The sequence below is a fragment of the Salminus brasiliensis genome, chromosome 1 (assembly GCF_030463535.1).
Source record: "Salminus brasiliensis chromosome 1, fSalBra1.hap2, whole genome shotgun sequence".
NCBI classification, from domain to species: domain Eukaryota; kingdom Metazoa; phylum Chordata; class Actinopteri; order Characiformes; family Bryconidae; genus Salminus; species Salminus brasiliensis.
Genome location: NC_132878.1, coordinates 71,232,594 through 71,259,036, shown reverse-complemented (window position 1 = coordinate 71,259,036; position 26,443 = coordinate 71,232,594). Strand labels below are relative to the sequence as shown.

Below are 26,443 nucleotides of genomic sequence, written 5' to 3'. Positions count from 1 at the left end.
AGGTTCTTTAAAGTAATAGTTCAGCCAATAAAGGGGTGCACAAAGTTTTGCTGCATCTTGGCATATTTGGCGGCTGGACGTTTATAAATTTTATGTTTAACCACTAGCGGATTAGTGAGCTGTCTCACGGACAGACAATCCTGCAGGTTTCTGTTTAGGAAATGGCCCACCCCCCAGCTGAAATAACTTTGACTTCAATTGGTTCTCCTGCTGGGTTTGACTGTCTGTCTGTTCGTGTCTGTTAGTGTCTGTAGGTCAGCGGACCATGCCAGATTTTATGCCATTGTAAATGCTTCTGCTCCTCCAAGCTAGATTCTACAACCAACCCCCTCCTAGCACAACCAAAATCCCTCCTGTCCGGTACTGTGATGGTGCTTCCACCTGCTGGACCGCCGCTCCTTGACAGGAGAATTGCTGATCCTTCAGTTCAGCACCTGACATGACAAGATAATTTGGTAGCTACTTTGCTGAACTTTGTGTCAAGCTAGTTCGCCTACATAAAGCATCAACATGGTTGGTCTGCCGTGTTGTTTTTGATGACTAGTCATTGCGAAACACTGATGATTCGCTTTTGTATTGTCTCCAACTAGACGACGAAAAACAATCTTCTTAATGTGAAAAGACTTTATTAGTCATTTTGGAGCATGAAAGTCACATAATGATTTACATTATGTCAAAATGTAAAAACTAGTAAAAATTGCGATACATTTTTGTGGGACAGTGATGACATTTACATTTACAGCATTTAGCTGATACTCTTATCCAGAGCGACTTACTAAGGTAACTTGTATTACAGAGAAGGGCCAATGTTGTGTTAGGAGTCTTGCCCAGGGACTCTTATTGGTGTGACACAGCATACAGTCACCCAGACTGGGAATCGAACCTCAGTCTCCCACATGGTGTAATAGCTCACTGGCAGCTAGTGGTTTTATCTGTTGTGCCACACCAAGAAGCTTATTTAAATTAAATGCTTTTGACCATTGTGTGTAAATGCATGCGGGTAAAATCTTATCAGGCTACAATCCACATAATAGTCACATAATCCATGAACAAGTGATGGGGCGTCAACACCACAAAAATGGCTTTTCTTCCTTGTGGTTCCAGCAGGCATGGCACATTTGACATCATCAACTGAAATGACAAAAAAACACAAAACACATCAAATCTGATGCCTGATGACAGCATAATGACAGCTTGGGTTTGGGATGATTTTGCACATGCCGCATCAGTCTCGGGTTTCAAACTGACCAGTACCATTTGGGTCAAGTCTTAAACTTGCAGGAGAATTGGTCGGGTCCAGTCTTTCCTCTAGTTCAAAGCCTGGTGGGAGATGCTTAGCCAGCTGGCTAACTAGCTTGAGCCTACCTGTAAATCAAGGCTGCCGATGGCTAGCCTAATTCTAAGTACTTACATGCTAAACTAATTAACTAGCTAGCTAGCATTCCAGCTTTCAGCCAAGCTATAGTGTCACATGCGTCTGCGTTTGCCATAGTGACAGCACTTTTCCAGAGTATGGAAACTGTTCTCCAGCACTATATAACACAGACAGCTGAGTGTGAATTCTGTGTGAGTGTATAGTCACATTCTGTTTGGATCAGTGAGAGCTTATTATTATTCTTTTGAATCAAAGTAATGATACAGCGTCATTAATGAAGTGTACTACTGTTCATGTGTTACAACAGCAGTCATTATAACAGCAGAAATATACACTTTTACATCATACCCAATGAGTTAGCACATATGTAAAGCAAGCAGGCTTTCTGAATAGAGGCACTCCCTTGTGTCTTCTGCACTCTCAGAGCCCCCATCAGTGCAGTGAGTGTAGCAGTAATAGGCTCAGAAGCAGGAGGTAAAGTGATACGGATTGTGAGCTCTTACAATTGAACTGACCGCAGCCTTTTCCTTTTCCCTCCACTGCTGTCCAGAGTGTTTTCTCATTAGTGGTCAGATGGTTTGCGGTGCTGCTCGAAAGAGCAGCTGAGAGATGACCCATCCACATGACCCTCTGTTCTCACTTATCTCCGGCTAATAGCAGTCTCCATGTCTCTGTGTATGTGTGTGTGTGTGTGTGTGTGTGTGTGTGTGTGTGTGTGTTTGTGTGTGTCTGCGTTTCATCTCTGTCATTTAACAGTGCGACAAATCCACGGCCCTGCACTTCGCCTGCACTCAGGGAGCTATCGAAGCAGTCAAAATTATGCTCCTGCCCTACGTACAAATGGAAGAAATAATCAACATCAGAGATGGGGCCAATCAGACGCCCCTGCACAGGTTAGTTGGGATATATATATATATATATATATATATATATATATATATATATATATATATATATATATATATATATATATATATTCACTATGCTTAACAAATTATAAAAAAAATCTTAAAGATCCAAAATTATCATAAATGATCACAGACTCTGGATGCAGTTGATCAGCCAAGACATGTTTGGCATCTGACAATGAGATGCTAGGCTAACGTTGATAACAAACACTCAACTTAAAAGATTTTCAATATAATTTTATGAAAATATGCATCCCACACGTAATTAGAATCTCAAACGACTTCCTGCTCTCTGTGTGAAGCACTAGGGAGTCTTGAAATCTACATTACTGTACTATTAATCTATAAATCTGCACTACATAAAGAGTACACAGTCAACTGAAATGCAGCATGGGTTTATGACAGCGACATAAAACATACATATCTAACCAAACCACATAAAAAGTCTAATCCAAATATCTATTTTTTTATCATTTTGAGATTCTTGTAAGACTTTTGTAAGGTGAATGTAACATTTATATTAAAAGTAAAATAATCTGCCAATAAACATTTTAGTAGATAAAATGACTTTAAATAAGTAGCAATATCCAGAAATAAGTGATCCAGAAATCATAATATCCAGAAATCATATATTATTAAAATTTTAATCCTATACTCTTTTAGAATTATCTCAGAATTGGGAATATTCTATAATTAGATGCCCCCAAAATATTTGTAATAATAAATAAGTCTTTATGTAAGTCTAAGTCAAACTTAGCAATAAGTGCTCCTTAAAATAAAGCATTAACCCAAAATCAATGTCATTCAAATAACGCACAGTGGAAAGCTCTGTGTCCTCAAACTTTTGATGGACAGTGCATTTTACAGCAGATTTGACCTGGGTCAGTACTTCAGCGCTCATTAATCCGATCAGAGTGAGTGGCTTCATAACTTTAACACTCTTTCTCAAAGCACTAAGCGAATGCCACGTCTGAGGAAGTTCACATGGTTTATTAAATCTGTCCGCGAACAAGACTTTCTGACTCAGGCAACTTCTAGATGCTTCCATATGCAGGTTAAAAGCTTTTGGTGCCATGAGTGCAGAACGAGTAAGCGTTAAGGGCCAGGCTGATGTTAAAGCTATAATACTGATTCTGATACAGATTTTAAGGGGCTAAATTCGATAATATTATAGGAAGTCAAAGAGGAAACATAGCACAGATGGATGTTCCATGGCATGTTTATGAGTTTGCCAATATGACAGATGTAACTGAATAATAGCATGTGAATAAGTTAGTGGATATAGATACAGTCATGTTAAAAACAAAGTACACCCTGTTCTAATTCTACTAATTCTATGTTTTTACATATCAGAACACTAAAAAAAAACATTTGAAAAAGCCATGTGTGAAAAACTATGTACATCCTACGAATCAATAGCTGGGGGGATTCATTTATCCACAACTCTCTTAGGCCCTGCCACAGCATTTCAATTGGGTTGAGGTCTAGACTTGACTAGGCCATTGCAACACCTTGATTATTTTCTTTTTCAAAAATTCTGTTGTAGATTTGCTGGTGAGCTTGGGATCATTGTTCTGTCTGTTTTCTTCTTTAAACCACGCCTCTTTCTCAGCACCTCATACTCATTTCTGCTTTAAGCCACCGCCACTAGCAATAAACGTCTGAACATGGACAATGTTTTATGTAAAAAATTATGTAATAGAAATAATACATGCTACCTTGAAACAGTGAGTTTTAGAATTGATAAATGTAGTTGCTGTAGAGTTGGGTAGCCAAACAGAAGATATTTTGACTTTGAAGCTGTTATTTTAAGGTAAAACGCTACATAGTGTTGCTTTAACTGTGGAAATAATGCAGCCAATGAACCAAACTGCGAATTATCTAAAAAACAGAATTACTCAATTGAATTCTCACAATAGTAAGATAACACACCTCCTGAGGTGGTGAAACTGCACAAAAATAGTTTACTGTGATCCAATTATTTATTCATATCAAATGATTCACTAATTTAATATTGGTGTTTTTATGTTTTAGTGCACTTTGTTGTCAGTAGTAGTAGTCTCAGTAATCACTGTAACATACAGCATAGTACTTTATTTTTTATAATATAACAATCAGGGAATTATACAGTCAGGTTTTATTTCTCATTTATTTCTGTTCAAATGACAGGGCCACATTATTTGATCACGTCGAGCTGGCTGAATATCTCGTTTCAAAGGTAAACACTACAGAATAATTTCCATGATGACCAAGTGTTTTGATAGGGAAGGATATTAACCGCACCGGGTGGTTTGTTCTCATAGCACTGTACACTGTAAAACATTTAACATGTAAAACATATTCAAACATAATATTTTCATTATTTACTAATGACATGTTGGCTAATGATGTTTTTGAATGACAACTAAATATGTAGAAGATGTAGGAGAACCTTAAACTAAGTTGAGTTTTAAATTGTTCAGACTCTGTACACTGTATGCCATCAAATCTCATACATTCTCGTTTTATTCTGCGTTTTTGGAAAGGGAGCAGATATCGATTGCATTGATTGTAAGGGTCTGTCTCCACTGCTGCTGGCGACAACATGCAGCGCCTGGAAAACGGTTTCATTTCTACTGTTGAAAGGTACACTAGGATTTCTTCTGAATGAAATCAGACTCTTATTGATGTACAGATTTGCTACCTATCATTTTCACTAATGATCAGTGTGAAAAGAAAGCAGCGTAACGTGCTCCCGCTGTGTCGCTTCAGGTACAGATTTTAGAATCAAAGACAAAGCGGGACGCAACTTCCTCCACCTCGTCATCTTCCAGCCAAAAGGACTGAAAAATCTCCCTGAGCACATCTTACAGGTACGATAATGTACACTGCAGGAAAATGCAGGAGAGCATCAGTTTAAAGTGCCCATATCCTACATTGTAGGATGGTGTTGTTTAAAAGGGCCAATATCTGACATTGTTTTGTGGATTGTGTTGTTTTAAAGGGCCTATTTCCTATATTGGTTTAAGAAAGGTGTTTTTTAAAGGACCAATATCTGACATTGTTTTCAGGATGGTGTTATTTTAAAGGACCCATTTTCCTACACAGTGTTAGAAACAGTGTAGCTTTAAAAGCCTTACTGAGAATAGTGTTGATTTAAAGGGCTAATTTCCTTCATTGTATTGAGTATAGTGTTGCTTTAATTCAGGATAGATTATTGATGAACCATTTACTCATATGTGGCAGTTATAGTACTTATTACTAAGGCTGAGTCACTTTCCTCTCCAGAGTAAAGCAGTGAGGGAGCTGATGAGTGATGAAGATTTTGATGGCTGCACCCCACTGCATTATGCCTGCAAGCTGGGCATCCATGACTCTGTCAAAAACATGCTGGGCTTCAAAATCAGCCTGGGTCGCAAGTCAAAGGAAAAGAAATCTGGACTTCACTTTGCTGCAGAGTAGGTTGTATTATATTATATATGAGATATATCAGTATATACATTGATCTACACACATAAATCATTACTTAAATGTAAATTTTCACAGTCATTTTAAACCCACACACACAACTGTTTTATTAAGTAGGACCCCTGATTCTGCACCGATGAGTCTGTATGATTTTCTCACAGGTATGGGCGTCTGAACACCTGCATCAGGCTGCTGGAGACCATTAGCGACTCCAGACTGCTGAACGAGGGAGATGAGAATGGACTGACCCCGCTCCATCTGGCCTCCAGGGGGGGACACACTAAAGTGGTGGACTTGCTGCTCAGGAAGGGGGCACTGTTTCAAAGGTAAAACCGTTTCTCCAGATTAGATTGGATGCTTTTCTCTGCATGAGTCACATTCATGAAGACTAGTGAGCCCTTCTAATATGCAGCTATGTAAGCCCAAGTCATGACACTACCTCCACCATGCTTGACTGGTTAGTTTGTAGGTTTCGGATTGTGAGCAGATGCTTTGTGGCCCATTCCTACAAATTCCAATCTGGCCTTCCGATTCTTACTGCTGATGAGTCACATCAAATAAAGATAATAATAATAATAATAATAATAATAATAATAATAATAATAATAAAAGAGTGGTTTGTATACTGTGGCCTGGCTTCTATATTTTGGCTGTGTTGTGATACCTTCATCCCTGCCATGTGGAGCCCAGTGCCGGGTTTTTTTATACTCCTCTAGCCCATATAATGTATATAGATGGTGCACTGTAAAGTATACTAAGCGATGCCTGTATGTAATTATATTATATAAACATGCACACTATGGCCTGCGTCACTGCTGACCTGCAGCTGGGGCTAAAGAAGGCACAGTACTGATGGTGGGAGCTGAGTGGATTACTTCTGGTTGAAAAGAAGGATGAGGAGAATGCAGCTGTAATGGACAGGGGCATTTAAAGATGCCACAGAAAAAGCCTTGGTTTGCTTTATTATGAAAACGTTTTTGTCTCTTAGAGCATTACACAGGCTCCAGGAATCTGAAGGACAGACTAATCAGCAGCTGTCCCTCAGATTTCGTGCTGTATTCTCTGAAACCAAATGACATTTTGAAAGTTTGAGTGGTGAGTTCACATTATATTACCACAACAAACATGGCATCTGTCTACCCTTTTCCATTACCCTCTGTGATTAGAGTTGTGAGAGTCATATCATCTGCAGGCACTAGACTAGCAGTGTGGTCAGAACCGAACATGCTTCTGTTTGCCATAACAGTGCAAAAATGTATTGATGAGTCTAAATGCATTCAGTCGACTGCAGTGATGTAGCTGCACTGATTCTAAAATGTTTTAAGTCATTATACCCTAATCATAATCTGTAGTATAGAGTGAAATATAGTCCAAAATAAAAGTCTCAGCCTATTTTTCAAGTTAAAACAACAACAAATATTGTTTTATTGTTTTTATTATGTTTTACACTACAGTTTAAATATTTTTACAAATTTACAATTTGTGATTTAAAATACAACAATAATGTATAATATACAAATGTAAATAAATTTGACACCAAAAGATATTTTTTAGATCAATATAGCATAAGCTTTTGACTTATTCTAGACTTTTTATGTTAATTAATCTGAAATTTGATAACCTCTTTTAAAATATTTTTAAAAATTCTTAATATGAATTTTATTAGAACTTAATTTAGGATATCATCTTTTCATTACACCTTCATTCTGGATATTGCCTTTAGAATCATCTACAGCTTTGTTCATTGTACAACATATTTAATATTTCTTATTTATTATGGCTGAAGTACAGCCATCAGAAGTACAGACTATCATACTGTATTCATTGCACACATTTATCTTCTATTTTGTATAGAAGTCTAATTTGACTGGTTAGTTTAGTCACACTTGAATTTTCAGAATATTTACAATTTGTATTATTACAATATTCTAAATATTGGAAGTTCACTCAATATTTTAGGCTATTTAAAATTAGTTAAATATTGTTAAAACAACTATTTGTTTTCACAAGTGGTTTTGTCACAGTTGAGGTTAAAAAATGAGTGAGTAACAGTCAAGTGAGTAACAGTGCTAAAGAAATCCTCAGTCTTTGTTGTTTTATTGCTTGCTTTATGTCAGAGGTGACCCCGGCCCTACACACACTGACAGCACAGCTGCATTCTGAGATAAACTAGAAAAAGACAAGCTGGTGGGCAGCAGTTGGTGACGGTGGTATGAATCAAGTTGGATGATTGTTTTTGAAGTCTGTTTCTGTAATCTGCAGTGATTATAAAGGCTGGTCATGTTTACATCATGCTGCGGTTGAAGGATACACTCAAACGATGGTAATCCTCCTGGCAGCTAACGTCAAACTGCTGGATAACACAGACGAGGAGGGGGTGCGTTATTAAACAGTTCATAACCGCTCTGCAGTGATGACATACATTATACATAGCAATGTACTGCATTACATTTGCAACAATCATACAGTGGTGAAAACTCTTCAGGCCAATCTTTATTTGTCTTTTTATATATGTATATGTCATTTTTCTCTTATTTTCAATTATATTGGGATGTTAGCTGACAAGATCACTTGAAAGTACAACCCTGTCATCCAAATTATGGATTGAAAGAAAAGTAAATAAAGTAAATAATTAGTCCTTAATTCTTTTGTGTCATTTTTTAAGTGGACAGTACTTATCACAATTTTTGTACTTGCTATGCTATGCTAAAAAGCTCAACGCTGTTACTCATTTTAGCCACTGTCAGCAAAGGAATTAAAAACAAGCTAAATTCTTTAGTAAATTGTTCTATGCTAAAATTTTGCAGTTTGCTGTGTTAATTGTCCCGTATGTGTGTGTGTGTGTTTGTTTGTGCTATAACAGAACACAGCTTTGCACATAGCAGCGAAAGAAGGCCATGTTGCGGCGGTGAAGCTGCTAATGAATAAAGGCGCTCTGTTCCTTCTCAATAAAAATGGCACCTCCTTCCTGCACGAGGCTGTGCGCAATGGCAAGAAAGACGTAGCTAATGCTGCTATTGAGAATGAGAGGTAAAGATTAATACTAAATGAAATGCAGAAGATATTTTTTAATTAGATTAAGCGGTACACCCATAGAGGTTGTGTAGCAATGACTAACTTCACCGTTTAGTCACGATTATATACTCAAACACTCCACTGCTCTTATATAGAACAGCTGCACACAGGACTGCTTATTATTTTTAATTGGGGAAATGGTCAATATACAACATTGATCATGATATCAATCTAAAACTCCCCAGATTTCTCACTCATACATCTACACTAACTCTCAAGATGCAGGAAAACACCAAAATGACTTGACAACAAACACACAGCATCAATAATTCATGCATTGACTAATTTGAGCATGACAAAAATTGCTTCTTGTACTCATGACAATGATGGAAACCCCTTTTTGGTGATATATAGAATTTTTTTTTTGGAAAGTTCTATTAAAAGCCCTCTGTCAATGCAAAAACCCTTTAACAAGTCAAAGAATCATTTGAGCATCCAAATGATCCTTTTAGTTGACATGATTCTATAGAAATATTACCTGTACTACCCTTGAAGAACCCATTTTTATTGACTGTGAATGTTTTTTATTGTGAATGTTGCTTTTCTGGTTCTGATCTCATCTAATGTATGTTTGTCTACCAGATACAGCAGTAGAGCTCCTTCCAACCAACCAGACAGTGTAGTCTGAAATAACTGCTTTATTTAATGAATATTTTGTGAAAGTAAACTTTTTTATTGTGGCAGAGTCCTTCTTGAAGTCCTTACGGTAGAGCATGAACAATACCTGGCCATTAATATGAGCTGATATTGATGATTATGCTTTTGTGTTATTGCAAGTGATGGACAATTAACTTTTTAGGTTGCCCATCATTGGAATTCAAACCTGTGATTCCAAAAATGTGAATAAGACATTATAAAGCAATCCTTCTTTAGTATGGTAAGCTTGTTATCAAGGACGTTCTCTGAGCTGGCTAAATGTTTTCTTTAAAATTTGTCAATTCTTGTCAATTATAATAATTATAGACAGATACGTGAACGTCCAAGGTTAGAAATGTCAGCTTTCATTTCAGGTTGACCTGAGTTGAACCCCCTTGAACCCTGCTAGTATTTTGATTTTGATCTATATTAGTATATTAGTAAATCAACTAAGTTATTATTCAATAAGTACTATGTATTAATCAGTAATTGTTTTCAAACTAATATGTAACATATCAATTAAGGTAAGGAATCAAAGTATGGGCCCAGATTCAGGCCTTCAGGGTTTGAAGAGTTTAGAAGTGTGACCACTAAGAAAAGGATCATCATTACAGTCAGTAAAACACAATTACTACCCAGATATAAAATGGATACCTGACATAGAAATGTAAAATGCCATGCTCTAATTAATTATTAGAACTTTTATGCCCTTAAAATTTTAATATTTCTCTAAACGTATCTCCCAGCTGTCTTATTGATTCATTTCAGATCCAATGAGGCCTTACGTCTGTTTAAAAAAGGCATAGGGCGCTGTGTTGTTTTGGACTTAATTGAGTTCCTCCCAGAGTCGACTAAGGTATGCATTTATATACACTGAATATTTGTGTATATATACACAGCATATATTTGTATATAATTTATTGTTCCATTGAAACACGTTCTTAGGAGCAAGCTTAAATACGCTAAGAAATACTACATATACAGTGAAGGTATATATTTTTGCCAATATAAATGGCAAATTTCATGCTCATACTGTTTGTTTACTGAAGATTTGTATTTTCATTGTTTATTTGGTGCTGTATTTTTATTCCAAAGAGCACTATGGCTTCTTTAAAATCTGAGACTTGGTTTGTAAGACATTTTGCCGATTTTGACACCTAATAGGCCGAAAAATTGAGGATTTTCATTGGTTGTTATTGAGGTCACATATAAAAAAGACTCCAACATTAAAAAGACAGTGCCAAGCTGAGCACCAGCACAGTGACTTTATGCAGATACGCTCTTTGATGATAGGCTTGGATAGCCCTGCTCTAGCACCACATTAAGAAGCTGATGAAACTCTATTTGTCACTTTACAGCACCTCCTGGACTTGTGTATGATAGAGTCAGAACATGACCCAAACAACATCAACTACCATGTAAGCCCTGAGCAAAACTCCTTACAAAACACAACATCCAACACAGAAAAAGAGAAAACTGCAGTTCTGAACATCGCTCTCATAGTGATCTTATTATTGCTGACATTGTTTATAACCACATGCTCTCATATTACAATCTTTATTCACAGATCACTTACAATTTTATGTGGCTTCAAGCTCCGATTCTGCTAAAGAAGGTTGCTAAGACAGACAAAACAATGAATTTTCAGCCTCTGGCAGCACTAAACGTGAGTTACAGCTGCAGTTTTGTTTACGCACAGATTTCCTTAAATATGCGAAGGCAACATTATGAGTATTTTCAGATCCAGATATGTTTATAAATTGAGATACTTATAAAGAAACTGGGAAAATAAACGTTGAGAACACATTCTTATTAGAGTGAGTTTTAGAGTGATTCAGAGTGAGGTTTCTCTTGGTTTCTTAACATACCTGAATTGTTGATCTCTGTCCATATGCTGCAGAAGCATCAAAACTAGAGATCACGTTGAAAAAAGCTGGTGTTCTCCACACTAAAGCACAGTGCAGTATTGATGGTTGTGTGTTTTACCCCCTGGCAGGAAAGCATACGGCAGTAAAGTTCATTTACTCAATCTGGCTGTATATGTGCCCAGCCCTCTACCCCTTACATTCCTCCTCATTAGCCTCAGAGCAGCACAGGTGAAGCCTCTAATAAGCTTCTTTTGCTTATTAGTCAAAAAAGGCACTGGAAAACCCCTTTTATCATACTTTAAATAGAAATGTTCAAGTGAATGCTATAAATTATTCATTAAAAGGAAACATATACATACATATATGTATACATATACATATATACATACAGGCAACATATAAACAGACTATGACCACATTAGGATTTTATATCTTAAAATAGAATTCCACCCATTTTAGCTAAATGTTGTAGAATAAAATGTGACCAATTGTTCTGAAGAGTGTCTGAATTTAATGTCTGAAGAGTTTAATGCCTCTAAAAGCTACATTACAGTAAGTAGCTACACCAAATGGTTATGAATCACCAAAAAATAGTCTCTAAAGAAAACACATTTTGCGCTATTTTTACTATCATCAACATTACATATAAAACTCTGAGTAGAAGGGCTATATTTGCATTGTTGCCATGGTGACCACTGGGGCCTATTACCACCACTATAGTTTCTCTACTGCTACTACTACTACTACTACTTCTCTAATGAACTGTTTCACAGCATCTGTACTCTGTTCATCAGTAAATATGTGGAAAAATTGGTTACATTTTCGGCTTTGTGGTATGTACCCAAATATGTTTGTTTCTCCATGGTATCTAGTACCCTACAATACACATATAACATATCTCATTTTTTAGGTTATTATAAGAGTGTTATAAAATGATTAACTTTGAGCTACATGTACAGTTTTTTGGTCATTTTATATTCTTGATGATCTTGTCTTTTAAAATGAACCTAAATAAAAAAATTGTTTCACTAAGTTGAATGGTATTACACCAATCTCATAATGTGAAATATAAGGTTTTTTGAGGGGAATTAGATGATTTGACTTTCCAAAATCATATGGTAGGCACCAACAGTCTCCAAACAAGTCATCAAAATAACACACACATCTCAGCACTCAACTCCACATGTTTTTATTTATTTTTGAAGGAAAAAGTTGGAAAAAAAGTGAATCTCATAAATCATTCAGTAAACGGGAGGAAAAAAAGAAATACTCAGGCCTTGAGCACATGAAGGGTTTTTTGTGTCCTTAAAGAGTAAAGCAGCCTAATCATGGCAAGTCAAATACACCCTGGAGCTGTCTGCACAAAGACTTGTTTATTTTCTGTGCTATTGACTGAATTCTCTCATGTCTCCAGGCCATGGTGCAGTATAACAGGCTCGAGCTCCTCACCCATCCAGTGTGTCAGAAATACTTAGAGATGAAATGGTAAGCTGAAAACACTCCACCAACTTTCTCTAAGACATAACAGTGGAACCTTACTTCCCTAATTAAAGCATTTATGAGCACTTATAATCAGTGGTGGGTCGTGACTACCCCGTAATTACTGTACACTCTTCACTGCACTCTTGAAGAAACAGCTGCCACTAAGAATTAGCTCTTCTAAGGCTAATTAGGTCTTCTACTTCTCCAAAGAACCCCCAAGGAACCAAATGGTGTTTTCTCCTATAGCATTGCTTTGAAGAACTGTAAAGGAACCAAGAGGGGTTCCACCAGGTATTGCGCCGATACAGAACTCCTGAGAAACCGAAAGCATTTTCCTTTGGCGTTGCTTTAAAGAACTTTAGAGGAATTAATATTGGTTCCTCTGGAGTTCTTTTGAGCAAAGCCATAGGAGAACCACTCCTGATTTGTGTTTTTTTTTAAACAATGCAATAGAAGAATCGCTTTTAACTCCTAAGGATTTTCTGTGCCATTTTGGCTCCCTAGTGGTTCTTTGGAGCAGATAATATGTCAATATGTGGTTCTGTAAAAGCCCACTTCTCAGTTGAAATGTTGAAACCATCATCCAACTCTTTTTGGCCCATGTGTTTATTTATTCAAGACATCAAACCTGTCTTGACTACTCGAAAGCGTCTGGCATCAGTGATCAATCATGTTCATTTGATTTTCACATTACAGCACGATGCAAAACTGTGTGTGTGTTTTCTCCCCTGTCAGGAAAGCATACGGCAGTAAAGTTCATTTACTTAATTTGGCCGTGTATTTGCTCGGCCTCCTGCCCCTGACGTACCTCATCATCAGCCTCAAACCAATTCAGACTTCCTCCGTCAACGGCACAACTGTGACCATGCCGTCTGTATCCCTCAGAATGGTACGTCCCAACACACAGTATGGCACGCACTCTGTACACACCACTTTCTTTGGGCTCTGTAAGAAGAAAAGCAACTAAATCATACATTATTCACTCAGTAAAGAGAAAGAGTGTTTGTGTGAGGCAATATAGATGCTGACTGGTGTGATTTTGGCTGAGAAATAACAGCCTGTGATGCTTATTGATAAAAAATGAATGGGGCAATTTAAGTGTTTCATTTCGTTGGCTGGTTTAGGGGAGTTTAGATCAAAGATACTTTACAAATATGAAAACACAGAAGTGTATGTTCCATAGGTAAAGAACCATTTACATTTATGGTATTTGGTTGACGCTCTTCTCCAGGGCGATTTACAAATGAATCCTGTGACACAGTTTTATTGGAGTAGTCTGTAATGCTTGTCTGGCCAGGAAATCTGTCATGGGGAATGCCAAATTATCTGCTGATGGACAATTGTTTGGACAATCTCAAACAATAGTTTACTGAACAATAAAACATTCTGCATACAGGATATAAACATTTTGAAATTAAAAAAGCAGAGAACAAAACAATGTATATAATTAAGTGCTCTATTTTTTACTTTAATATAGAGCTGTGGCAAAAGGTAGTCTAATGCATTGTCAGAGTATCTGCGGATATCAGCAAAATTGATTTAAATTAAAGTAAGCCTGTTAGGATATGCAATCATCATTATAATGTACAATGTTCAATAATACCAAAATATGTTTTATATAATCCAGGCAAAATTTTATATTAATAAAAAAACTAAAATATACTTGTACTATATACTAACCTACCTTACATATATACCATTAAACAATAGTGGTCCACTAGTAGAAGGATTTGGCCTATTTCTCATATGATACACTTGCAGAACAAATCACCACCCTGTTCAGTGGTAGTTCTAGGGCGGCCCCTTTCCACTGATAAATGGGGTAAATGGGGGCTGATAAACTGTATAGTAAGAGGTATGCACCTACAGAGTGTTTCTACATTGTAGCTGTATTTGATAAAATGGCCAACAAGTGGCCAACTACAAGATGTGAAAGCGTTTGCACTAAACTGGATAATCTTCATATATATATATATATATATATATATATATATATATATATATATATGCACATCCATGTATTTCTCTTCATGTGACATTCTCATTTCTCTTTATCTGACAAACACATAAGAGGTAAAGGTGCAACTGCTGCTAAAAGTGTGTCCGTGATGTCACCTGTTCACCATTCACCATTCACGTGTGTCTCATTTCCCACAACTGATGGCTCAGGATGACTCATAATTCACTTGGCCTTGTTGACCCAATGTTTTTTACTTTGACAAGTCCATTTAATGTGCTATTATTCATAGCACTCAGCATCATCATCATCACCTATACCTTGGTATGTGTGACCTCGTCCTTGTCCAATTACTTTGTGTGGTCACTTTCATTATGATCTGAGCCCCATTCATCAGCCTTTCACTCTCAAGGGTACAGTGACCATGTTGCTAGCCAAACCTGCTTTCTAATTTACTTATCCAGTTATTTATTTTACACTAAGGCTGTTTTTAGTCCTGCAATCAACCTGTACTCCTAAACTGCTAAATGAGAGTTATGTGATTTATTCAGTATATACATTCTGGTGGTTTAGTGCTGATAAAGCAGCTGTATGCTAACGATTTGCATATATTGATTACCACTCAACTTCATGTTTATCAAAGTGTCTTCCTTGGTATGATGAACATATGAAGAGGCTTTACGTACATAATGACCTGAAAGTTCTGTTCCAAGCTAATGTTAAAACCAAAGGTGGTTTAAACACTTAGTAGATAAGTAGGTATATAAGTAGATGGGTAGGTAGGTTGATAGATAGGCTGCCATGCAGATAGTTAAGTAGATAGGTTGGTAAGTAGGTAAAGCTAGGTGGATTTATGTGTAGGTAGATGGATAGTGTGGTAAGTAGGTAGATCACAAGGTAGATATAATAGGTGGGTCGATCAATAGGTAGGTAAGTACATCAATCAGTTGGTATAAAGATTTATGGGGATAGATAAGTAGGTAGTTTGATAGATAGGGGTGTAGGTAGGTAGGTAGATGTATAAATAGGTGAGTTTATGGATAGACAGGTACATCAGTCAGAAGGTATGAGTAGGTAGGTAGATTAGTAGGTAAATTGATAGATAGGGAGGTAGATCGGCAGATAGGTAAGTAAGTAGATAAATATGTATATTAGACTCTCTGTGAATTCTTTTATCTGTTATTTTTCTATGGGAAAATACAGTGTATAACATATCTATTTAATATATAACATGGATTTGGTGCACATGTTTTGTACATAAATCCACTTAGATTAATAATCCAGTTATTAGTATTTATGATCACCTACAAACAGCACTCATTATTAATAAACAGTTCAAATAAATCTTTAAAAGCCCAATAGTGTTATGACATTCATGTCTATGATTAGTGTATGTACATTTCAGACCACAGCTGAAGGTATGTAGGTACATAGACAGCTAGACGTGTACAGTGTGTGCAGAATTATTAGGCAAGTTGTATTTGAGAGGATTATTTTTATTATTGAACAACAACTATGTTCTCAATCAACCCAAAAGACTCATAAATATCAAAGCTTAATATTTTTGGAAGTTGGAGTGGGTTTTTTTAGATGTGGCTATCTTAGGAGGATATCTGTTTGTGCAGGTAACTATTACTGTGCAGAATTATTAGGCAACTTAATAAAAAACAACTATATACCCATCTCACTTGTTTATTTTCACCAGGTAAACCAATATAACAACACTAAATTTAGAAATAAACATTGACATTCAAAAACAAAACCAAAAACAAATCAGTGACCAATATAGCCACCTTTCTTTACGATGACACTCAAAAGCCTTCCATCCATAGATCCTGTCAGTTGCTTGATCTGTTTACGATCAACATTGTGTGCAGCAGACACCACAGCCTCCCAGACACTGTTCAGAGAGGTGTACTGTTTTCCTCCCCTGTAGATCTCACATTTCATGAGGGACCACAGGTTCTCTATGGGGTTCAGAACAGGTGAACAAGGGGGCCATGTCATCATTTTTTCTTCTTTTAGACCCTTACTGGCCAGCCACGCTGTGGAGTATTTGGATGCATGTGATGGAGCATTGTCCTGCATGAAAATCATGTTTTTCTTGAACGATACCGACTTCTTTCTGTACCACTGCTTGAAGAAGGTGTCTTCCAGAAACTGGCAGTAGGTCTGGGAGTTGAGCTTTACTCCATCCTCAACCTGAAAAGGTCCCACAAGTTCATCTTTGAAGATACCAGCCCATACCAGTACCCCACCTCCACCTTGCTGGCATCTGAGTCGGAGTGGAGCTCTCTGCCCTTTATTGATCCAGCCTCTGGCCCATCCTTCTGGCCCATCAAGAGTCACTCGCATTTCATCAGTCCATAAAACCTTAGAAAAATTAGTCTTAAGATATTTCTTGGCCCAGTCTTGACGTTTTATCTTATGTTTCTTGTTCAAAGGTGGTCGTTTTTCAGCCTTCCTTACCATGGCCATGTCCTTGAGTATCGCACACCTTGTGCTTTTGGATACTCCAATAACGTTGCAGCTCTGAAATATGGCAAAACTGGTGGCAAATGGCATCTTGGCAGCTTCACTCTTAATTTTCCTCAATTCATGGGCAGTTATTTTGCGCCTTTTTTTTCCAACACGTTTCTTGTGACCCTGTTGGCTATTTGCCATGAAAGGCTTGATTGTTCGGTGATCACGCTTCAAAAGTTTGGCAATTTCAAGACTGCTGCATCCCTCAGCAAGACATCTCACAATTTTTGACTTTTCAGAGTCCGTCAAATCTCTCTTCTGACCCATTTTGCCAAAGGAAAGGAAGTCGCCTAATAATTAAGCACACCTTATATAGGGTGTTGATGTCATTAGACCACACCCCTTCTCATTACAAAGATGCACATCACCTGATTTACTTGATTGGTAGTTGGCTTTCAAGCCTATAGAGCTTGGAGTAGGACAACATGTATAAAAAGGATGATGTGATCAAAATACTCATTTGCCTAATAATTCTGCACACAGTGTATTTATGTAAGTGGGTTGATAAATAGGTAAATAGATAGGAATGTTGGTAAGTATGTGTATAGATAGTTTGCTACATATTTAAGTCGATAGAGAGGTAAGTACAATTTTTTTTTCTACTATTTATTGTATGCAAATATCAGTTACAGTTTCATTCATAACTGTATTTCCTACAGGTGTCAAAGTTGTCATAAAAAAGATAAAACTAGTTTTCCTTGTCTCTTTCTCTCTCTCTCTCGCTCTCCCTCTCTCTCTCTTAGCAAAGCTACTTGACCTTTGTCTGCATTGTCATGGTCCTTGTCATGAACGTGTATGCCATTTGTAAAGAGCTGGTGCAGCTGGCTCAGCAGGTAAGAGCCACATCATCGCTCCCTTACTGGCCTTGGCTATAAATTCCCCTCAGTGCAAAAGAGCCATTTAAACCCGAGCCCTGCAAAGGACAACTGAGCCATCATCATACACAGCATAAGACACTCTCTCTGATTTACTGCACAGCATTGAGCACTATACTGGGCAATGCCAGTGTGTGTCACTTAGGGAACAATAATGTGGTTTTAAAATATGACATTTTTTAAAGTATGTGTCATAAGGGGAGGTAAGCCTTGTTAATGTTTCAAGACATACAGGTGATTCCCCAGTTTGACATTTCTGAAAACTAAACTACAAAATGAGCCTGTTTTATTTTCATTGCTTTGTAATGTTATGAAAACAAACACTTTTACAAGTGTCTACCTAATCAGCCTGCAGTAGTTATGCTCCACCCACTGAAACTCCGACTCCATTCACAAATATCAGTCTTAAAGGCACACTGATTTTTGTGTCATGTCGCCATTCCATCTGAGTAGAGCTCAGTAGAGTGAAATGATGTTCTAATCTAAACATTAAATGTGTGTGATGGGGATAAGGTGTAGAGGTATGTAATGTGCTATGACATATAGCTAAACTTGGTCATCATATGTGAACACAGTAGTTGCTCTTTTGTATATAGTATTAGCAGCAAGTTACCTGATAGGTGTGCATGTAGTCACATGGTAGGAGTATCAATAGAGATGTGTATGTGAATGAAGTGGGAGGGTGCATTATGTGTGGGCATGAGGCAAGAGGGTCTCAGCTCAGTGCTTAAGTGTTGAGAAGTCTGATGGCTTGGAGGTAGAAGCTGTTGCAGAGTCTGGCAGTGATGGCTCAGATTCTCTGGTACCTTTCGTCAGACTGCAATAGTGAAAAGAAGATGAGGGATGGGTAGGGTCGTCCACAATGTTGGTGGTTTTGCAGACACAGCATGCTGAACTGAATGTAATGAACATAGGACACAGGAGTCTTTTTTGTCCAGCTGGGTGAGAGCTAGGTGGACTGTGGTGGAGATGGCTCATCTGTAGAACGGTTTGGACGATATGCTAACAGTAGTAAGTCCAGTAAGTAGGGGAGCTGGTTTTTGATGTGCCTCATGACAAGCCTCTCAAAGCACTTCATGATGATGGGTGTAAATAGGACAATAGGACTGTAGTCGTTGAGGCAGGACACTAGGAAGTTCTTCAGCACAGGGATGACGGTAAGCATGTAGGGATGACTGCAGTGTATAGAGAGATGCTGAAGATAAAGATTTTGTGGGTTGATTCTGTGTAGAGTTCTCTGCTCATCAGCTGTGGACAGAAACAGTACTTGTTTTTAGGAAGCAGGTGTGGTCTTCCTCACCATCATGTTGTTCTGTGCTTAAAAATGAGCATATCAGTCATGCTCATTTCATTCTACCTAATGAGCAAAACATTTAATCAGAATTGCTGACTAAATTAAAATGACAGAAAACAGTAAATAACAATTTTGACTTATTACTTTAGTGTTATTTTAGACCACTTTTGAGAATCTACACGTTCCACACGGTTTCTCCCCCTGTTTCAATAAAATTTGTCTGAAATTATTCATATAAAATTACAGCATGCTTTTTTTTGGTACTAGGATTTTTTTTTGTCTCCCCTGCAGCGTCTGAGTTATTTCATGGACTGCTCTAATGTGTCGGATTGGGCCACAGCAATCTCCTCTCTGGTGTTTGTTATCCCCATGTTCTTCGATGTGAACAATAAATGGCACTGGGAGGCTGGAGCTTTGGCTATTCTGTTCGCCTGGATCAACTTTCTACTCTACTTCCAGAGGTACAGTTGTGTTTTTGAAGAAAATGAAAATAAAAACACTTTTGGCAAACACATGAGAACAGCAGGTGCACATCAGTTGACCAACCTCACAGAAAAGCATTTGTGGGCAAAGGTTTGGAATAACATAAACATATATACACAATATAAGGGGGGGGGAAATAGTAGCTGTAAAACATATGGACAAATTATAGGAACGACAAATAATAACATGCAAGTGAGAAATAAACTGAGTGGTATGGATATAGTGTGCATGTGATCTGTTTTTGACAGGTTTGAGCGTTTTGGCATTTACGTGGTGATGTTTGGGGAAATTATAAAAACGCTGATCAGCACCATTGTCCTGTTCGTCTTCCTCCTGCTGGCATTTGGTTTGTCCTTTCATGCTCTGATGCTTCATCGAGTAAGTCCTGATATACAGATTAATTCCCAAACACACACACACACACACACTTTAGTTACCTCAATGTCTAAGTACACTGAAATAAACTATATTTATGCATACAATACAGTATATTATACTGTAACTCACTTCTGTATCTTACTAGTTTTGGTTTGCTTTCTTTTTGGCAATAACTGTGTACTGTGTAATCATGTAATTTGCTTTACTTACAGATTAGAACACTTGAATGTAGTAAATTACTGATATTGTTGGTCTGGGAGGATATTTACAGTTTCTTTTTGTCCTCAGGTGGAGTTTAACTCCATCAGCCTGTCTCTGGCTCAGACGTTTGTGATGACAGTGGGAGAACTAAACTATCAGAACACTCTGCTGGAGGCATATGAGCAGGATCTGCTGGTCTTTCCTGAAATCAGCTACTTTATCTTTGTGCTTTTTGTTCTCCTGATGCCCATCCTCCTCATGAACTTGATGGTAATAATCCCCTTCCAGTTGCTTTGCATCTAATTACTACCTGAATTATATGTGTTTACAAATTCAGTGGCTGTAACCAATAGCACAGTCTGTTTGTTATAAATCGCATCTGCTTGTTAGTGGTGTGTGGTTAAATTGGACTTATTTGTTTCAATATGGCTGTGTTAGATTGGTTTGGCTGTAGGAGATATAGCAGAGGTGCAGAGGAACGCAACACTGAAGAGGATTGCCATGCAGGTGGTTCACTAACGAGCCTACATTTAACATTTACTATTACAAAAGCAAAGCAATAAAAAAATGGCTTATTTAAGCCAAATTTTCATTACGGTTGATTGTGAACACCAGTTATGCTGTTGTCTCGCAGATTAATCTTCATACTAACTTGGAGGAAAAGCTACCGTACTGGTACATGAAGAGAGTGGACAAGCCCAGCTTTACAATCTACCCCAACAGGAAGTGTGCCAAAGTTTATGTCAGTAACACTCGTTATTTTCAGAATCTATACTTAACCAAAACTTCCTACACCATCAATAATTCAACACTAGTAATGAATTAGAAATATCACAAACTGTTAACCTTAAGTATACTTTTGTCATCATGATTTTATGAAAACTGCTAAACAAGAAGTTACTATTTTTAGCAGATGCCAGTTTGTGTCCAGCAGGAAATAACACACCTGTATTCTAATTAAGTGGCTAATAATATTACCATCCTTCTTACTTGAAGCAGTAATGGGTGATTTAATCCTGTCATGCAGGGGATGGTTCAGCAGTTCTGGAATTTCGCAGGAGAAAATGAAGTCCGGGTCCGTCTGAACACGAACTCACACCACAGCAGCCCACTGGAGAGAGAGATAATGAAGCAGAAATACAGGTGTGAGCGCAATAGTAACAAGATACACCATACTAACAATATGCAGTCATGTACAAAATGAGGACACCTTATTAAATATGTAGTTCATTATTAAGAAATACCTTCTGACCTTCTTTCAAATAATAAAGGTGGGGTAATTGCAATACCTTTGCAAAACTAATGAAAATTTAATTTAACAAAAAAACTTAAAGGACTAATGAAAAAGTTAGAAACCCCTAAGCCCCAATTGCATTGACCCCTTTGGCTGAAATAACCTCAATTATTTGTGTCTTTAATTGTCTACCAGTCTTTGACACTGCCTGGGAGAGTTTTCCCACTCCTCTGTGCATAATTCTTTCAGCTGTGTTAGAGGGTTTTTGCATTCAGAGCTTAAAATCACCCAACATAATAGGATCTGGATACTGACTTGGCTATTCCAGAAGTCTCCATACCTCTCTTTTGAGTCATTCCTTGATGGGTTTACTGGCATTTTTTGGTCATTGTCATGTTGCATGGTCCACCTTTACCTCAGCATCAGTTTATGAACAGATGGACTAATATTTCCTTAAGTACCATCTGATACAATAAAGAATTCCTAGTGGATTCTCTGATTGAGAGCTCTGAGCATCCCCAAACCATGACATGTTCACCTCCATGCTTTGCAGTTGGTGTGAGGCTCTTGTTCCAAAAACGTGTTTGGTATCTTTCTAATGGTAGATTGATATCTTTCTGTACTTTGTCATCAACTGCCCAGAGCACCTGTAGGTGATGACAGTTCACATCTTTTAAAATCTTTTTCCAGACCCGTCTGCATCCACAACCTTCTTTATGAAGGCCCTTTGAATGTCACCATGGTGATACCAATCACTTCAACACTCAAGAGCAAATCAAACTAAATTTCTGAGGTTTAAATAAGACAGGCTCCTTCAAAATCCCCTCTAATGATTTTCTAATCATCTGCAACTGATGTGCTGCACCAGATTCTAATGTTAGGCATTTGGAGTAGTAATAAATGTGGGGGGCATTCTAACTTTTTAGTTAATTACATTTTACAAATAATTTTTTATGAGGTTTGTAAAGGTTTTTATGGGTACACCATATGAGCAATATACACCCTTGAAAAATAAAAAAAATAAAAAAGCTGACATTTGTTTATAAGACCAATTGCTAAGCATATCAACATATTTGCATATCAACTAAAACTTTCCTTAGTTGTACTGTGGTGGTTGGTGTGGCGCAACAGACCTGCCACTGACCTGCCACTGAGCTACCACACCATGTGGGAGACTGGGGTTCGATTCCCGGTCTGGGTGACTATGCTGCGCTGCACCAATAAGAGTCCTTGGGCAAGACTCCTAACACTACATTGGCCCACCTCTGTAATACGAGTAACCTTGTAAGTCGCTCTGGATAAGAGCGTCAGCTAAATGCCATAAATGTAAATGTACTGGAAAAGCATTTTAGGTGTTCTCCTCCTGAAGTTGAGTGTGTAAACTATGGGAAATAGCTTGTTCTTACAGCAACCTTTAATGATAGTGTAAATGCTTACATAATATGTTAATGAATTACACAACAAATGGGTCCAGTCAGTATAAAGGTTTGGACATTAGGGAACTGTATGGTAGTGTTTTTCTCGTCTGTCTGTAGAATTGTGTTAGAGCACCATCTAGTGCTTCATATGAGATAATGACATAGCCCTGTGTAAAAGATAAGCTTGGGGATTTGTATCTGTGATCTCATTCTTTCTCTCATTACTCAGAGTTTCTGACCCTAGGTGAGAATAAACACAGGCAGACAGACTGGTACTTGCTTTTTGGCTTAGCTCTCTCTGTGCCACTGTGGTCATTAGCAATTAGGTGTAGCAATTGTCAAACTCTCATATTTTACATTGCATGCTGGAGGCCCCTGCATAAAGACGCCAGCAGGACAACATCATCCAAACACAGCAAAGACACAATCCCTGTTCTCCCCGGCATTAGCCCTCCTGCCTCTTACTATGCATTGCCATCTTGTCCATCACAAAGACAGATACCAATTCTAACACTGAACAAGCTTGTGTAATAAATATGAAAACACAGCTTGCAACCCATACTTCCAGAGCATGTAGATTTGGGTGGCAAACTCTCATGTCCTCTCAGTAATGTCACAGAAGGTGAAGCGCTGGTCCACCATTCCATGGCCAGGATGGACTACGCAAAGTTTTCTGGGATGCTGAGAAGTGTGAGGTCTTGAGTAGCTTGCACATTCCATTCTTCATTCATGAAAATAGTCCCCTACCACCTTGGTTTGCCAATTCAGAGGCATTGTTCCTAGGGTTCATGAAACATTGCAGACGTGTGTCAACTAAGACAGCCCCATTACATCCAGAACCTCCAGCAATTCTCATCCACTCCTGGTGCCTTGTCACTGTGGAGCTTTCCAACCACCTTAGGGACTTTGGCCAGAGAAATGGATTCTTTTTTTAAAAGTGTTTCTTTGAGCACCCAACAAAATCCTCGACTAAGAGCTTCACCATTATTTCGGACAGGTTACTTAACCTCCTTGTATGCTCTTTCAGTTTTTGTATCAAGAATTATCTTTGTCAAGATATTCAAACCCAGCCTGTTTGCCTTGAGAGACCGAACCAGGTGTGTGCAGCTTCTAGTGACCTGGCCCTGGAGATTATTTGACCACTCAAACCCTTTCACCACAACAAACCAAACCAAAGCCAATAACTGACATTATAGTTTGAAAGATAAATGTGTGTGTGAGTGCCTGTGTATTATTGAGTATGTAGGCAGTTTCTTCGGTTCTTATTGACACGTTCAGCCAGAGTGAGGCAGAGATAATTCCATTCATTAATGTGCACAGGCCTGTTATGCATTTCTAATGAACGCATGGTGGAGTGTGTAGGCAGTGTGTGTAATTACAGTATTGATTGTGCTGTGTGCGTGCATGTGTGTGTGTGTGTGTGTGGCTGCATAAGGGTTTATCTGTAAGATGCACACACTTTGCTGAATCCACAGTTCTACATTTGTAATTAACAACTTAAAGAAAAAAAGTCATTGAAAGAAATGTACTTTGACTTGAAAAAGTAGACAAAACACTTTTTGAACTTTAACTCTGAAAAAGGTTTTCAAGTATGCTGAACTGCAGAATTGTCATGTATTTTGAAGACTACAAGTCAAATATCAGATTGGAAATGAAATTCACAATTCAGTTAACAATAATAAAAAAAAAAAATAAAATAATAATAAAAAAAAAAAAAAAAAATATATATATATATATATATATATATATATACTTTATCCCTTATTCATATATGTTGCATATAATCATGACAGTTTGCAAATTGCAAAAAAGTTTTGTTATTCATCAGTTTCAAACTTTGAGGACACACACAGATTACCCGGAGTAACATATCATATACTAGAGTAGTATAACCAGAGACGTTCAAATATGAATGGGAGTTCTCATGAAACTTAACATGGCATCTGTTTACGGATAAAGTCCTGCCCTTCATCAAAAAGAGCCAATCAGCTTGCTGGTCAGTCATGCTGCAAACAAAGAAGGGGCCGACGTGCTGGGGAGAAAGCCCCCTCGATGTAGGGATCTACTGAAAAGCAGAAAAATCACATTTTTTGTGAGTTATTGAGTCAAACTCTACAAGCTACTCCTGATGCTTGTGTCAGAATTTGTCAGTGAAAATAAAATGTGTTGAAACACAATTGTTATATTGACCTTCAGTTTCCAGTATTTTGGTTTCTACCCTTGGGGGATGGGAGCCTGGTCTCATGTGACTGGAAATAACTGCTGGCGTTGCAAAGATGGCTGCCGAGTGATCAGACTTTGATATAACTTACTTATATAATTTTTACAGTGTAAATCTGTTAAAGCTCTGGCCTGCAGGGGGAGCTGTGGACTCACTCCTCAACTCCAAACTCCGCCTACGAGCACAATAATTGGCTCATGATCTGCTGAATGCTTTCTTTTTACTGGCTCACTGTTGAAATTTCTCCAATAAACAGGGTGAGGCATGCCATCTACAAATTATATGTTAATGAGGAAGTCGTGGGCGGAGTTGTTTCCATGCATGGAAAATCACATCTGAGCTTGTTTTACTCAACTTTGACAAATTGTATGTGTGTGTATGTAAATTTAGGTTGAAGGAGATTTCCTCTGTGCTGGAGAAGCAGCACACTCTGCTGAAGCTCATCATCCAGAAGATGGAGATAACATCAGAGGCTGATGAACATGATGGCCCTCAGGATTTCAGAGCCATCACCTCCGCTATGCCCTCATCCACCCACCGAAGATCCAGATGGGACCCACTGATCCGGGCGCTCAGGGTCAAGAAGTGATGCTGAAACGTTGGTCTGTAGTCTGTAGAAATTAACCTTTGGAGTCTGTAGTCAATGTTGTGCCCTGTTTAGTAATCAGGTCTATGCTGTCAGGGACCTCGCTTTCTCACACTATGTACCCTAATTTAACACTGCACTGACTGTCGCCACTGTTATCTCCAGTAAATACACAGAGGATGGCCTCAATTATTTGCTCCAGAAATGTATTAAAAAGAAATAAAAAACATTTAAAAGTAACCCTCCACTATTCCTTTTTTCCAAACTGGATGACATGGGGCTCTGTGGACTTCAGAACACCCTTACATTGTTTGTTGTCTACATATCTATGAGACAGTTAGCCAAGTGAAGATAGTCAAGCTACAAAAATCTTTGGGGGTCTTGCATGAAGAAGTGTATTTCTAAACCACACTTATTCGTCAAGCAGATGAAGATCTGGATGCGTTTTCAGAGACATGCTGAGAGACAAGTGTTTTTGGGTG

The 26,443-nt window shown here is 37.9% G+C and overlaps 1 protein-coding gene across 1 annotated transcript in view; it reads left to right on the top strand.

Moving 5' to 3' along the window:
* trpa1b (transient receptor potential cation channel, subfamily A, member 1b) overlaps positions 1 to 25,964 on the top strand; it is a 31,807-nt gene extending 5,843 nt beyond the window's left edge. The window contains exons 7-27 of the mRNA XM_072657201.1: positions 2,132 to 2,268; positions 4,453 to 4,501; positions 4,809 to 4,908; positions 5,035 to 5,135; positions 5,551 to 5,720; positions 5,892 to 6,056; positions 7,993 to 8,107; positions 8,594 to 8,760; positions 10,210 to 10,297; positions 10,800 to 10,859; positions 11,009 to 11,107; positions 12,724 to 12,794; positions 13,527 to 13,680; positions 18,015 to 18,104; positions 19,732 to 19,901; positions 20,172 to 20,301; positions 20,590 to 20,772; positions 20,941 to 21,009; positions 21,137 to 21,244; positions 21,530 to 21,645; positions 25,766 to 25,964. Of these exons, the coding sequence (XP_072513302.1) occupies positions 2,132 to 2,268; positions 4,453 to 4,501; positions 4,809 to 4,908; positions 5,035 to 5,135; positions 5,551 to 5,720; positions 5,892 to 6,056; positions 7,993 to 8,107; positions 8,594 to 8,760; positions 10,210 to 10,297; positions 10,800 to 10,859; positions 11,009 to 11,107; positions 12,724 to 12,794; positions 13,527 to 13,680; positions 18,015 to 18,104; positions 19,732 to 19,901; positions 20,172 to 20,301; positions 20,590 to 20,772; positions 20,941 to 21,009; positions 21,137 to 21,244; positions 21,530 to 21,645; positions 25,766 to 25,964 (2,541 nt within the window). The remainder of the gene's footprint in view (positions 1 to 2,131; positions 2,269 to 4,452; positions 4,502 to 4,808; positions 4,909 to 5,034; positions 5,136 to 5,550; positions 5,721 to 5,891; positions 6,057 to 7,992; positions 8,108 to 8,593; positions 8,761 to 10,209; positions 10,298 to 10,799; positions 10,860 to 11,008; positions 11,108 to 12,723; positions 12,795 to 13,526; positions 13,681 to 18,014; positions 18,105 to 19,731; positions 19,902 to 20,171; positions 20,302 to 20,589; positions 20,773 to 20,940; positions 21,010 to 21,136; positions 21,245 to 21,529; positions 21,646 to 25,765) is intronic.
* The last annotated feature ends 479 nt before the right edge of the window (positions 25,965 to 26,443 follow it).